This window comes from Myripristis murdjan, chromosome 10 (genome assembly GCF_902150065.1).
Source record: "Myripristis murdjan chromosome 10, fMyrMur1.1, whole genome shotgun sequence".
In the NCBI taxonomy this organism is placed as follows: Eukaryota; Metazoa; Chordata; class Actinopteri; order Holocentriformes; family Holocentridae; genus Myripristis; species Myripristis murdjan.
Window position 1 is genome coordinate 17565212 of NC_043989.1, and position 13697 is coordinate 17578908.

The 13697-nt window shown below is 40.8% G+C and overlaps 1 protein-coding gene across 1 annotated transcript in view; it reads right to left on the reverse strand.

Annotated features, from left to right (window-relative positions):
• Nucleotides 1–573: 573 nt before the first annotated feature.
• ctnna1 (catenin (cadherin-associated protein), alpha 1) overlaps nucleotides 574–13697 on the reverse strand; it is a 117071-nt gene continuing 103947 nt past the window's right edge. Inside the window, exons 17-18 of the mRNA XM_030061463.1 lie at nucleotides 4398–4532; nucleotides 574–2954 (exon numbers count right to left, since the gene is read on the reverse strand). Of these exons, the coding sequence (XP_029917323.1) occupies nucleotides 2664–2954; nucleotides 4398–4532 (426 nt within the window). The 3' untranslated portion in view covers nucleotides 574–2663. The remainder of the gene's footprint in view (nucleotides 2955–4397; nucleotides 4533–13697) is intronic.

Genomic DNA, 13697 nt, shown 5'->3' on the forward strand with positions numbered 1-13697 from the left:
CTGTCAAGAGTCATGAAGGAAATGACTAACTCAAGTAGATACAAACAAAGCAGGTTGAGGTAAAACAAGTCCACTTAAAACAATGAATTATAGCACTTCGTTACAAAACAACTCCTGCAATGCCCTGAACATCATAAACTTCTCTGACAATGTAAGAGAATCCAAGGGTGGATTTTTTTTTTTTTTTTTATTTAAGCCCCTGACTAATTCTGCTGTGGTGCAAGCAGACAGCTCATTTCCAGTATTTTAAGTATGGGGTACAGTGTGTACAGCATGAGTTTCAAAAGCAAACATCAGCCTAACATTCACAAAGCTGCCTACCTGTGTATGGGAGGTGTGGGCATAGAGAGGGGCCTTTATTGAGCATTCTCTCCATTTGACGCTTTTGCCTATTACCTTTGAGAGAGAAAATTACTCTTGAGGACAAAGACTTTCCTTGTAACTCGGCTTCTTTCAATTTCAATATCAATGCGGTGCAATGGTAAAAAAAAAAAAACGAAACAAAAAAAAACACCATATCAGGGAATCAAGGATAAAACAAAAACAATAAAACAAACAACAGTGAAAGAAAAATAGTGGATCCATCTAATTTGTTTATTAAGATATAAAGCAGGCACATGAATATGGAAAATAGTGTGCAGTATAAAGTCAGCTCTCAATAATAATTTCCACAGCAAAGTAGTATGAACACTCCAGAGTCAAACTCTAAACATCACAGCAAAAGATGTAAATCAACAGGAAAACCTTACCACACTGGAAACATACTCAAAATGCTTGAGTCTGCCCTCCCCTTAAAAAAAAGGGAAAAAGAAAAAAAAAAAATCTCCCATCTGTCAAATAACCTGACATGCCCATTCTGCTATAGTTTACAGATGTCAAATGAGTGAGAAAAGATTGAGCTTCAACCAGAAGGCAGCAGGATTTCAAAGCCGCTCTGTGCACCAATGCATCACTATGCAGCAGAGAGCTATGTTGTGACTGGAAAACAAGCTGCAAAGAGCCACTCCTTTCCTTTCTACTGATCTTACCTAATGTAAAAAAGGTCTTTCCCTTGTTAACAGGGCAGGGAATTAACTGTCAGTCGCTAGCCACGGTGGGTGAAAAATTCACAAGCCACATTTTTACTTGTTTATTTTATTTTATTTTTTTCTTTTTAGGAGAGAGAGGAGGAAGGTTACCCAATCAAGAGGCTGGTAGAGCAGATCAAATCCCCAGCCACAGCCAAACTCGTGGCAACCTTTGGCTGTTGGCTCTTGTTAACTTCCCACTCTGTTAACCATTTTAAAGCTCCAACACCCTCAAAATTCTTCCAAGGACTTCCACAACAGCTAAAAGAAGACCTTTCAAATGCTTAACAAACAGTATGATTGCGCATAGTATAAAATCTTAATTCTTGTTCAAGCTTAAGGCCTTGGATCTGACAGAAGGCGAGTCACAGTGAGCAGAGGTTAAAGCCAGTGGAATTTCCTCTTTTCCCCGCCCACCCTCTAAGCTGTACAGAGAAAACATATTGATCCCTCAATTTGGACACATTCTTAGACTGTGGAGGTGTTTAGTCTCACTGACAGTTAATGGAGCCTGTCAGCTTTAGAGAACAGTGACACATGGTCTATTCATTGTTGAGCCCACTTAGTTCTTCCAGGCTCCTCGAGCAGTTGAGAGCGCATTTACAAAGGCTCACTGACTGGGTGGATCTGTGTGCTAGAGGTGTTGGATGCAGCACCTGCACCAGTCTTATGTAGCAGAAAAAGAGGGTTGGTTGGACTGCTCTCTATTACCTTTGGTTTGCTGCATCAAAGAAACATGACAATGATAAAGCCTGGGGGGGTGTACTTAGAATAAAGAGGGAAAAAAATATATATATAACATTTACCCGTCCAAATAAAAGGGACCACAAGATCATTAGAAATACAGTACTGAAAATAGTGAAGGACTGAACTGTGTATAGTGGCATAACAAACTATATATTTGTATATAGATATATAAAGACATAACAATGTGAGCACACATGGAAAAATATTGACTTTGGTTCCTTAGACCTAAACCAAAACATTTAAAACCTCAAGAGTTACCTCAGCACATCCAAATGAACTACAGTTATTGCTTGAGTTAAAATAAGGAATTTGAGATTTTGCATAGTTGATATCTGAACTACACATTACAAGTCACTGTGCCACAATCATAAACATAGTGGAACACCAAAGAGACCCCCACAATATTATTATAAAACAGGTTAGGATACAAAATACTCAAAAAATCTAATCGAAAGCCTCTTAGAATTAGTTCTTACAACATCTATGAAAGCCAATGCTTCTTTGCCACTTATAAACATGACAGAAAAAAAAGGATAGGTTAAAAAAATGCCTTTGTCCAGTTGTTTGCTTTAACTGCAATTTCCCCAGAAGAGAATTAATACTTAATGCTACAGACTAGAGCAAATCAGAGCTTTTGTTTGAGATAAGAGAGACAGAGTAGGACTATAATGGGTATAACCGTAGGAAGCCACTACAAAGCAACTCCAAGTCAAACAGACAAGCTGACTATGCAAAGATGGAGTAACGTCTTTTAAATGTGTTAAATCCTTTCTTTCTGATTAACTGTCAAGCTCAATTTATTGACCAATATATCGTCTCTCCCTTCCTCTTGAATTATAAATAGTGGATTTAGATGCTATCCATGGCCTTGAACTCGCTCAGGGCTTGCACAGGATTAACATGCTTCTTGTGAGAGGATCTCTTGACTCTGTTAGTCTGGCCGTCATCCTGCTTCTCCCTCTTCACCAGCGGCTTCTTCTCAGGTGCCTTCATCCTCCAGGAGATGGCCGGCATGTTGAGGGACTGCATGCCTTGGACCTTCTGGTACTTGGTAGACGCCACATAGGAGGCCTTCACAGTCGATACCACTGTGTTCATCAGATTTTTGGCTGCCTGGATGAGAGACATGGCGCTGTCCACCTGAATTTGTGCAAGAAAAGTGTGGGAAGACCAGATGTACGGTTAGCTTCTTGATATGATGGCACCACAGCATTTACATTCTTATTTAATCCCTGTCTAGCAAACATTAACAATTCACGTCTTTCTGCTATGCTAGGAGGACTCCACGATTTTGTAGTGTTAGCTTTGTGGTGGAAGGCCAGGACTCAATGTTTGGAGACAAGAAATAATGACCTTTACCGAGTTTGTCTGGCATACAAACAGATTTGAGAAATTTGAGAATATGGAAAAAGGTCACCCTAATTTAATCTCCACAATTTAATAGCCTCAGAGACACCACTGACACTCGACTGGTAGTGCTGGAAGCCCAGTCTCTCATTTTGGGTCTACAGAGAGGAGGAATTTATTACTTTCTGTACATAGAAGCAGCCAATTTTAATCAGTTCTACTGGTGAAGAAGAGGTTAATTCACTTTCAGAAGTGTCTGTATGTAAATATCGTCTCGCACAGTGTTATCTTGAGGAGTGAGAAAGCTTAGGAGGCATCTGGGCAACACTTGTATTTTCTGAGGGAGAAAAGTCATTATTTCTGTTATCAGTCTATTAGATAAAAAATATAAGCTGCAAATTACACTGCAAGAGAATGAATCATTAAGTAATCAGAACCAACTGCTTATGCCATTAAGTCTTTGTATCTTTAATTTATTTGGGAAACACCGGCTTATAAAAATGTAGAAAATAGTCTAGGCATTGTATTGATTTAGTATGTTTTCTGTCCAGGAATTAAATTAACAGGGCACCTTCAAAGAGCACTGTGCTTTTTATCCCCAACATGGAAAAATGCAAAACTGTAAAGCCTATATATAAAAAATATAAAAAATGAAAAATGTTTTTTTTTTTTTTCTCCTACTGTCCAATGAGGGAAAATGCAGCATATAATCAAAATCAAAGCAAGAGTTTCACATTTGAATTTTTGGTTGAAACATCCACATTATACCTGAACAGAACCGATAATTGGCATACATCTCCCCAGGGAAGGGATTTTCAAATCAAAATACAACAATGAGGCTGCTTTTAGGAAAACAAATGTGGATTAATTTATTACAGTGATGGAATACTGGTGTGAAGAAAGTTTGAAGTCTCCAAGTTAATTTTCATATCGTGGTGGAATGAATGGAAACCAAAGGCTGGCTAAAATATAGGAAAAATCAATACTGAAGTTCTAAAATATGTCAGCTTGCTTCGGGAAAAGATTAGCCGAAATGTTGGGTTTATACATTTTATAGACATTAGGCTAAACATGCAAATTCACTGGTGTGGTCCTTTAAAACTTCGTCCTGTTCAGTTAGAACTTAAGCCAGTTCCAAAATACCACATTTGAATGAGTGCTGTGGCACAAAATAAAGATAACAGAGATCGTCGGTCATAGACAACCCGTTCATTGTTAGCATGGTGTTGAACTTACCCCAGAGACAACCAGCTCTCCTCCCAGGTTCTGGACCTCGGCTTTGACCTTGCTGCAGATGTTGAGCTGGTGGCAGTACAGGGCAATACGCTGTAGGTAGGCCAGCAGGTCCTGCTTACAGGTAGAGTCAGGGCACTAGGGGAGAGAAAGGAGGATACAGAATGTTTGCCTTAATGAGTGCTGTAGTCTGCTTTTCCAAGCCCACTAAAATGAGCTGATGGTATACAACCATGAGGCTACAATACATCCATTTTAGTCACCTTAATATGCATTTAATTGGCTCCGATCAAACTGAATATCATTTGGTTCCACAGATGCAATCTTGCACTTTGTCATGTTGAGTCAGTAGCACTATGACAGGTAAGGTAGACGCCCACGTTAGGGCTGTGCTCAGAGGCAAAAAGACAAACAAACACCCACAGACTCATAGATTGATAACTCATCTTGTGAGGGTTAAGCACTACCAAGTCACGCAGAATGCTAATGCTACTGTAAGGCAAACACTCCTGTCAATCAAGAAGTCTGAGATGGTATTAATAATGCTGTATGAAGCAAAGTCTGTTTCATATAAAATATCACTTACTCCTGAGTAAGGAGAGATAAGAACTATTTTCAAGATAATTAAACAAAGCCATCTTACCAACTGTCAGTATTATGAGTGAGTCTTCTTTGGTAAAAATGCTGGAAAACCCTCCATCCCAACACTCTAAACAATGAGCTTAGGTGTAAAAGCACAAATAAATAGCTTGGGGCTGAAAAAAGCACTCAAATAGGCTTCCATAAGCATAATTAATTTTCAAAACAAACATGCAGTGGATGAGAGATGGTTTAAAAATGTCTGGCAAAAACAATTTTAAGACCACAGCTGCAATACACTAAGCCAGAAAGAAAAGAAGGCTGTGTCTTATTCTCCTTTCCAGTGTGACTATAAACAGTACAAGGAAGTCAAAAACCGTTGAGAACAAAAGACAAATCCATCAGGATGTATTGAAAATCTATCAACTTCTAGAAATCCAAAAACTTAATTATCATAAAACCCACTTGAAAGAGAAGCTGTATGTAAATAAGTCTACAAAGGCATCTCATTTAGCACTGGCAATCTTTTTGAACCATTTCATCTTGTCATAATTAGACTTAGGCTCAACGTTGGAACACCACTTCCAATCCCTTTACCAGTTTGCTCAACAAGCCCCCTGCCAGCCTAATAATTAGGCTGTAGTTCTTTTCCTTGCTTTCATCAGGTGATGGATATAAACACACTGATGGGGCTCTGGGACTTACATTCTAATAAGATTTAGGTGTAATGACCTGACAGACAGGTCTGTCAGCAATAATCATGGCATGGCATGACTGTCATAGGAAGACAAGGAGTCTTTCTCACAGCCTTTTAATAAGCAGAAGCTAGCAGCTTCACCTAAATAAACTCACCACACCTGCAAAAGGCACACATTGTCATGTGATTGAAGAAGCAGGAGAAAATACTTGTTAAAAACATCAGTACTTTCAGGTGTTTGGCTGTTTGAAGGAAGGTCTCCTTTGGAAGCTGTTAATTCTAAGTGCAGGCAAAAGGTGAAAAGGAGGTAATAGCAGACAATCTTTTAATTGATGGAATATCTAGGCTGTCTGCTGACTCCAAGCACATCCGCGGAAAGGAGCTGGCGAGGTCAGAGCTGTAAAACTAAAGCTTCTGTGTGCAAGAGTGTGTGCATCAGTCCAGAGGAAATGAAGAGCATTTTGACTGCCTACGAGTGTGCAAATTAAATAGACAGCACACATACACACACAACCTCTTTCCACTCACAAATATTATCCTGTTTTTCAAGCATAGGTGATTACCGCTATTTACATGCATGATTTCTTAGAAAGCAAAAGCAGCCGCCATACTAAGGGAGGAAAGGAAAGGAATAGTGAGGGGACATGGATTTTGGACAGCAGACTGGGAGTTATGATGCATCTAATCCTGCTGAGCACATCAGCATCCCTGGTGGGATGTCTGGAGCACTCTGCTGAACATAGTGCACACAATCCCAAGACAAACACCCATGCATGTATGCCACAGCACACTACAACTGTCAGCCTGACTTTGTTCAATCATACACGGCAAACATGAGTGACTCATGGAACATAACTAATAATACAACAATACAGGCATTTATATTCTTTCAACCATGCAAAGATATACAAGCCCAGGATTCACCCTATGTCCTTGTGTAAACAGATTAAATACAAATAGAAACACAACTTCATTCATTACCAATATGGAAGAAACACCTCACTTGTCTTTCTCTCTAGCAAGCTCTATAGTTGTCCTCTGACAATATTAATAAAATGGACAAAATCATTTCTATCTCTACCATCCACTCCTGATTAATAGAAGGGTGCACTAAGTAGAGAGGAGGGAGATGTAAGAGATGAAATTCTATTAAAGGAAGGGGAAAAAAAGAAGGGTATGCAAGGGGAGACAAGGGGAGAGAGCTGGAGGGGATGATCATCATACAGGGGAGGACTAATACACAGCTGAGAGACTGTAGAAAAAAAGGCAGAGGGAGGAGAGTAAAAAGGAGGAGGAGAGAACCAGAAAGAAAAGTAGTCAGAGAGAAGACAAGGATGAGGAGGGAGCCAGAGGGGGAACAGTATGGAGGAGTAAATAAGGGGGAGAAATCCAAGCGAGGGCATGGGACGTTGAAGAGAGGATTCAACCACGGCAGGAGAGGAGAAGGGAATTGTGAGAGAGTGTGTGTGTGTGTGTGTGTGTGTGTGTGTGTGTGTGTGTGCAAGCTCATGCAATAGCAAAGAGCTGGGCTGAGGCTGAATGCAGCAGCCATGCTAATGAGGGCTTGGGGAAGTATTCAGACGGCTGAGAGCAGGACACTGTGAAAGCATCACTTGTGCTCATACTCGGCTCAGCTGCTGGCTTCACTCAGCACTCACAGGAAATTCTGTAAGGCTGCTCTGACGGTCTCTGACATGTGAATACATGAGCTGCACAGAGAACTGATAAGAACAGCTCTTCTGATTAAGAGGCTTGCACTGGTGACGAATGCCAACCCCTATGTATGATTAACCTGGGTGCTACTCATAAGCTGCAGATTTGGGTGACTTAAGAGCTCAAACAGTATTCACTGTGCTGCATTAATATCAGCCTAAAAAAGACTGATATATTTCATGAGGCAGCACACATTTCATCAAGGTAATGTTTAATTGCTGGGGAACATCATAGGAAAATACATGATTGAGCTCTTTGGCGCTGTATGCTATAATCTACTTGTCCAACTTGTTCCTTTTTTTCCCTAATGCAGTGGTTTTCAAAGTGGCATCCAGAACCCCCAGGGGTCCTTGAGTGACTTCGAGGGGGTGCTCAGAAAAATTAGGCATATTTTAATTTTCACTCCAGTTTCAGATACAAAAAATTATTAGTTATTAAATTATTTTAACATCAAGTTTTAATATCACAATTTAAATCTATTTTTGTGTTCAAGTATGACATCTTAACAATTTAATTTTCAACACAAATCAAAACATCTTTTCATATTAGAGTCTATAGGGCAAAATCACTTCAAATGGGGACCTGCAGATAAATGAAACTCAACTTTGTGGTGCAGAGCATGGAAAGGTTTGAAAACTCCATTCCTAATGTAACTTCAGCAAATGCAAACTTATACCTGAAACCATGCCATCATGATGAAAATCACACACTTAGCCTGCCCATTTCAACAATGCCCTTTTACTTTATGACACATAATGACCTTGCATGGAAAAGAACGGGATCATCATTTTTCCGCTTGTCCCCATCATGTGACGACTGGTGTTAAAATGGTGACTTCAATCATTAAAGCCCATCATTGCTTCCTTGCTCCCCTAGAGAAAAAAGCATTTCTTGTCTGAGAATGGATCTGTGGAATGGCCCTCACACCTGATGATAAAACCCCGTTGCTTTTTCCACATGCTGTGCAGCCAGTTATGAAGTGGGACAGAGTTCACCTTGCTTTGTCAGCTGCTACTGAGAGATGGTACAGTATGAAGACGGGCAATAGAGGTTTCACCATACAACTCTTCTCAAGTGAGACCAATAAAAAAAGGCGTGCCATCTCCATCATTAAAAGAAACCCGCAGTAAGCAGCAAAGAGATGATGTTTGTCTCCTCACTATTGACATTAGCTGCATTTTCACAAAGTCCAGCTGATACATCAAAGCAGGACTGAGGTATCAAACTGTTCTTCTATCTGCCAACTGAATCTTTTAAGTAAAAATGCTTGGTATGGGTGACTTATGCTGAACTGTTTACATATTCATGAGGTTCAAATTTTAAACTGATGTGAGTGTGTGGGGGTGTTGTTTTGTGCCTTCCTTTGTGTAACACTGGAGAAGGTTCTGCACACACTGCAAACAAATGCAAAAATCTTTGTTCCTTCACAATACTAAACCCACAAAATAATAAAGGAGAGGGAGGAAATGTGCCATTAATAATAACAGAGGCTGATGTTGAACAAAAGGATTTCACAGTGCTGTGTTGGGTAATGCCCATGATATAAATGATCATCAGTAAGGTCAAGCCCCATCACTGGAAATGCCACGTGGTTCTGCTGAATTCCATTATATAGAGCAGAGACAGTGGAAGAGCCACTGTGCTGCCGCCACCCAGCACTGACCTTTCAGGACGCATCACCCAGAGGAAATGCCAATTTCCACTATTTACTGACACGGCAGCATTCTAATGTGGCGCTGCCAGTGGCCTGTTGGAGAGTGCGAGGGGTTGGTGAATACAGAGGTTTTTTCTACTGTTTGTTTTCAGTCACTTCTTGTCAGGAGAAAAAACTGATATTCTCATTTCCTTCAGATCTAAGTGAGGTGAGTTTGACTGTTTTGCTCAGTGTCTCTGAAGAAAAACTGATTAATCTGCTGGAAACACTGCCCAAAGCCCTTTGATGTGAGGCTGGCTATCACTGTTGAGTTTTGAGTCATTGGAGCAAATTGGCTGAATGCTGTGTTGTGAAATGTTGCTAAAATTCCAAAGTAAATTTCTAGATATGCCTTAGCTTTGTGAATCATGCCATATTCATCCCATATCCAAACTTACTGACAGCCCAGTTTGTTCTCCTGCCACTGCTGAAAGACATGCTCATACAACCACCAGAAACATCTTCAGCCAGGCAATCTAGACTTTTTTAGCAGGGCTGTGGCTGGATATTCGTAGCCCAGAGAAGACGAAACGAATTCAAAAGCTTAAGCCAGCAAGTCTCACCCTGCAACTTCACTGCTCTGACATATAAGACATCTGCTGGGGACAAAATGTCAGGTATTTGTGTGTGTGTGTCTGTGCGCCGGGGGGGTGACCTGGGAGAGCGCGTTTAGGACAACAGACCAGCAGGCATTTTTGTCTGCCATTACACCTCTAAACTGCCACAGGGGCTGCAGGAGGGGAGGATATGGGTTGAAATGTGCTCGCTGCCATCTGAAAGAGTATGACTGAGATGCATGGCAAAGTTTTGGCACATACAGATAAAAATGAACTAGAAAGACTACTCCATTTTCTGAAGCAGAAAAAGGCTGGTGACGGCCAGACTGGAATAGGAAATCATCAATCCCAAAATGTAGTCTTTATGTATTTTCAGATGAATACACAACAAAATTTAATGCTATATATCATTCAACCTAGAAATATTAAGTTCTTACTGTTCTTGTAATACACTTCAACACAACCAGCAAGAAATAAATGCATGATGTGATGTCCTGTCATCTTCACAACAGCTGACAGAAGAGATTCTTTTAATAAAAGGTAGAAATGCAGACAGAACCTCTGCAGAGGAAAAGAGAGGGTGCCTAATGCATTGAGAAAAATACTTTAGAAAACCTATAGCAAGAAATGAAAAGGTGTTAATACTGGATAAAAGCTTGAACAGAAAAGACTCCCTATTGGAGAGACCTTTAATGAACTTTGTGAGCATGCCAGTATTTTCTGTGTGTAGCCTAGATAATGTGCCTTATAGCTAATGTGCCGTACATTAGATTTAATCTGTCTGGTGCTGATCCTGTTACTGCGGAAGGCTAAATATAAAACCAGTATGTTCTACAGTGATCAATTTGAGACCCATTTGAAACAGAATCTGCTCTCCTCATCACATCTGCTAAAATGATGCTCCAGATTTGTGTGGGGCCAATTCAATCACACTGACAATTGAGGATGTTAATGTGACAGTGAAACGGACAGACACAGAGTCTGGGTATGACAGGAGAAAATCACACTGGGGGCAAGCTAAAAAGACTGACTTTTGAGGTAACCACAGGGACCAATTAAATGGCCTTCATCAATTTTTAATGTGCATGCTGCAGCTGTCAGTCAGGCATTTAATTTAAGCACCTGTAAGCAAAACTGATATCTTACCAGGGTAGCTACAGAACAGGTAGGTACAAACAGGGATGTTAAAAAATTTATACTTTTGGGGTTACTTTCACATTCAGGCTTTGACTTCTACTTGGCCTGTGCCGTCACTGCTTAATGGCTCATATGCTACTTGATGCTTCCAAAACCTCAGCTCTGCAAACTGAGGTTAAAAACCAAAGGACACACTTAACTGACTGCAGAAAAAAAAATAGTGGCAGTGGCAAGTCCTTCTATTTAGGATACTCAAACCTTATTGAAATGTGTGCATTAAATCTTTGGAGTAATCTAAATCAAACATTTTGTGTAGCTACTGAGTTGTATCAACAGATAACAAGATACCACAGACATTATGCAACACCTTTGTACAGTATTTGCCTCCCTGCAATATAGCCTCCATTTGTTCTCCACCTGTGCAAGATGCTATAGCCTTCCTCCAAGGCCTTGTACCTTTTGCTGACCTGTTTAAAAAGTGAAAAATGAAAACAATTTTGCTGTAATATTAGCATAACTACATGCTATACAAAACAAATAGGCAATAGATAAATTTCCCCTACCAGCGACCAAAAAGGCGGGCACCCGCTGGAAAGGCTGAGGGCTGACCTTTGAACTGCTGAGCTGAGAATTTGTGGGATCTACGGGTGATTTTGCTCCTCCACTGCAGTCGGAGATTTACAGCCTTGTCTGCTCTAAAGCGTCCAGGGCCCGAGCCGGGATTAGACTGCGACCAGTACCAGAGCCCGTGGATCATCATAAATCTCCACTGATTGAATGCAAATTGGAAAAGTACACTATGTATGTCGGTATACATCATGAGGATAAAGCTTATGCACCAAACATACACACGGCAAGTACAAGCCCATTCTCTAAATATGCAAGCCTTATTTTATGTGTACGTGCATACATTTGAATGTGTACACGCACAAGCAAGTGTGTGAATGTGTGTGAGCAGGCTGAGGGTGGGAATTTATGGGTTACACAGTGGCTCACACATTTGCATTATAAATCTCAATTACATAGCATTATTTGTTTACCAGCCCGCTCAGATGGAATTCTCATAAGGTGCCCTGCAGAGGAGGGTCATAAATTCTTAATAAACTGCAGTGCAGACCTTTGTACGGCACTGACCTAAATCCTGCAGCTCATCTCTGCACTACACTCATTTCTTTAAACTTTAATAAGGCTCTATTACACACATTTAACTGTTTTCCACTATCCTAAAACTAGACCACATCCACCTGCACATCTCTGTTGAACACAATATGCACATGAAACAACACGCCATAACATGATCCTGTGAGGTTAAGTGTGAGGTGCAATCCTGTGCTATCAGTATGGGACCATCTGCTGATGTGTTTTATATGAAGAGTCAACCCTCATAGGCCCTTAAGGCCCGAAGCACAGAGGGCGAGTGATTAATATGCCTAGGTTAATGAGCAGTCCCAGTATTGCCTTTGCTCCCCTGACTGTGTCTGACAGTATGTGTGCATCCTGATCGTGATTCACTTCACTATTGCTGCTGAAGTAAGCAGGCCATCCCAACTTGCCGTGCCTTTGTTGGAACTGGGCCTCTGGCATCTCCTGCTTTGTTAGAGATATGCTCCTAAATATAAACCACCTACGTAAATAAATTAAAAAAGCTACCACCTGGTAATTACGCTGCTAATTAAAGGCGAATCACTCTTAATGGATTCAGCTCTCAGGAGGGACTTTCCTTTCCTTCACACACACGCTGCCCCTACTTTTCTCCGTCTCCCGTCCTCATCACCCCCTCCCCTCCACCAACCTGAGTCCATCCCTAGAAGCCGTGGCTGATCTGTTGTGGGTTAGTGTCGCCTGGTCTGCTAGTGTTTTGGTCTGCACTGAGAGGCTAAGAGGGACAGCTGGATGGGTTCAGAGGCTGGAGGGGTCCTCACTCTTGGCAAAGAATTCAGTTCCAACAGCCAAAGCTCTTCATTTATTCATATTTTGAGTGCTTCAAACCCCCAAATCCCCTAATAGTGTACACACATACACAAAGGCATGTGCACACACGCACACGCACGCGCGCACACACACACACAGTGAAGGGGGGAAAAAAAAACAAAAAAAAACAAAAAAAAACTATGCAGCTACATAGTCTCAGAAAGGGAAAAAAAAACTTCACCCAAATTAAACATACCCATACACATGTGCATGTAGGCAAATAAACAGTCATGCACATATGTAGGCATATACACTCTCATACACACACCTGCACAGTTGCCCATCTGTTTTCTTTGGGGGATAACACTGTATTCATTAAAGTGAAAAAGCAGCTTCAAAAGCCGCACTGAGGCATGAAAAAAAAAATCACTTTCCAGAACAGCTTGTTCTCTATTCAGATGCAATTAGGTCAGTACAGGTAAGGGTTTTATATGTGGTGATAGACATGGGTCTGCACCATGAAGGATCCGAGGGCAGCTTAAATAAAATATCAAAGTGTAGGGCTCTTGGAGGCCGGCAGCTCATTATGTTAGATTATGAGGGAGAGATCTCCACTGAAAGTTAACTGCAGATGTTTCCAGTGTGCCTACGCCTAATGAAAACCTATGGTTGTGCAGCAAATCGGATAAAAGTAGTTACCTTTTACATTCCCGCCTCAACTGTAAGAAAATGGGGAAAAAAAAAACCTTTTTGAGGGGAAGGGGGGAAAAAACAATTGCTGCCCCTGCAGTAGAATATTATAACATATCCCTCCTCATTACTGAAACAATTGGTAGGAAAAGAGCTATATACAAAACCACATAATCCATGCGTAAATTATTCAACAGTGTCTTGTATATACACACCCTGCTTGTTTGGAAACAGATATTTAATAATGGCACAAGATAACTGATTCAAACGGAATTGTTAATGACCGCTACACAAAGCCGCAAAATCCAGGACTTGTAGTTACCCTT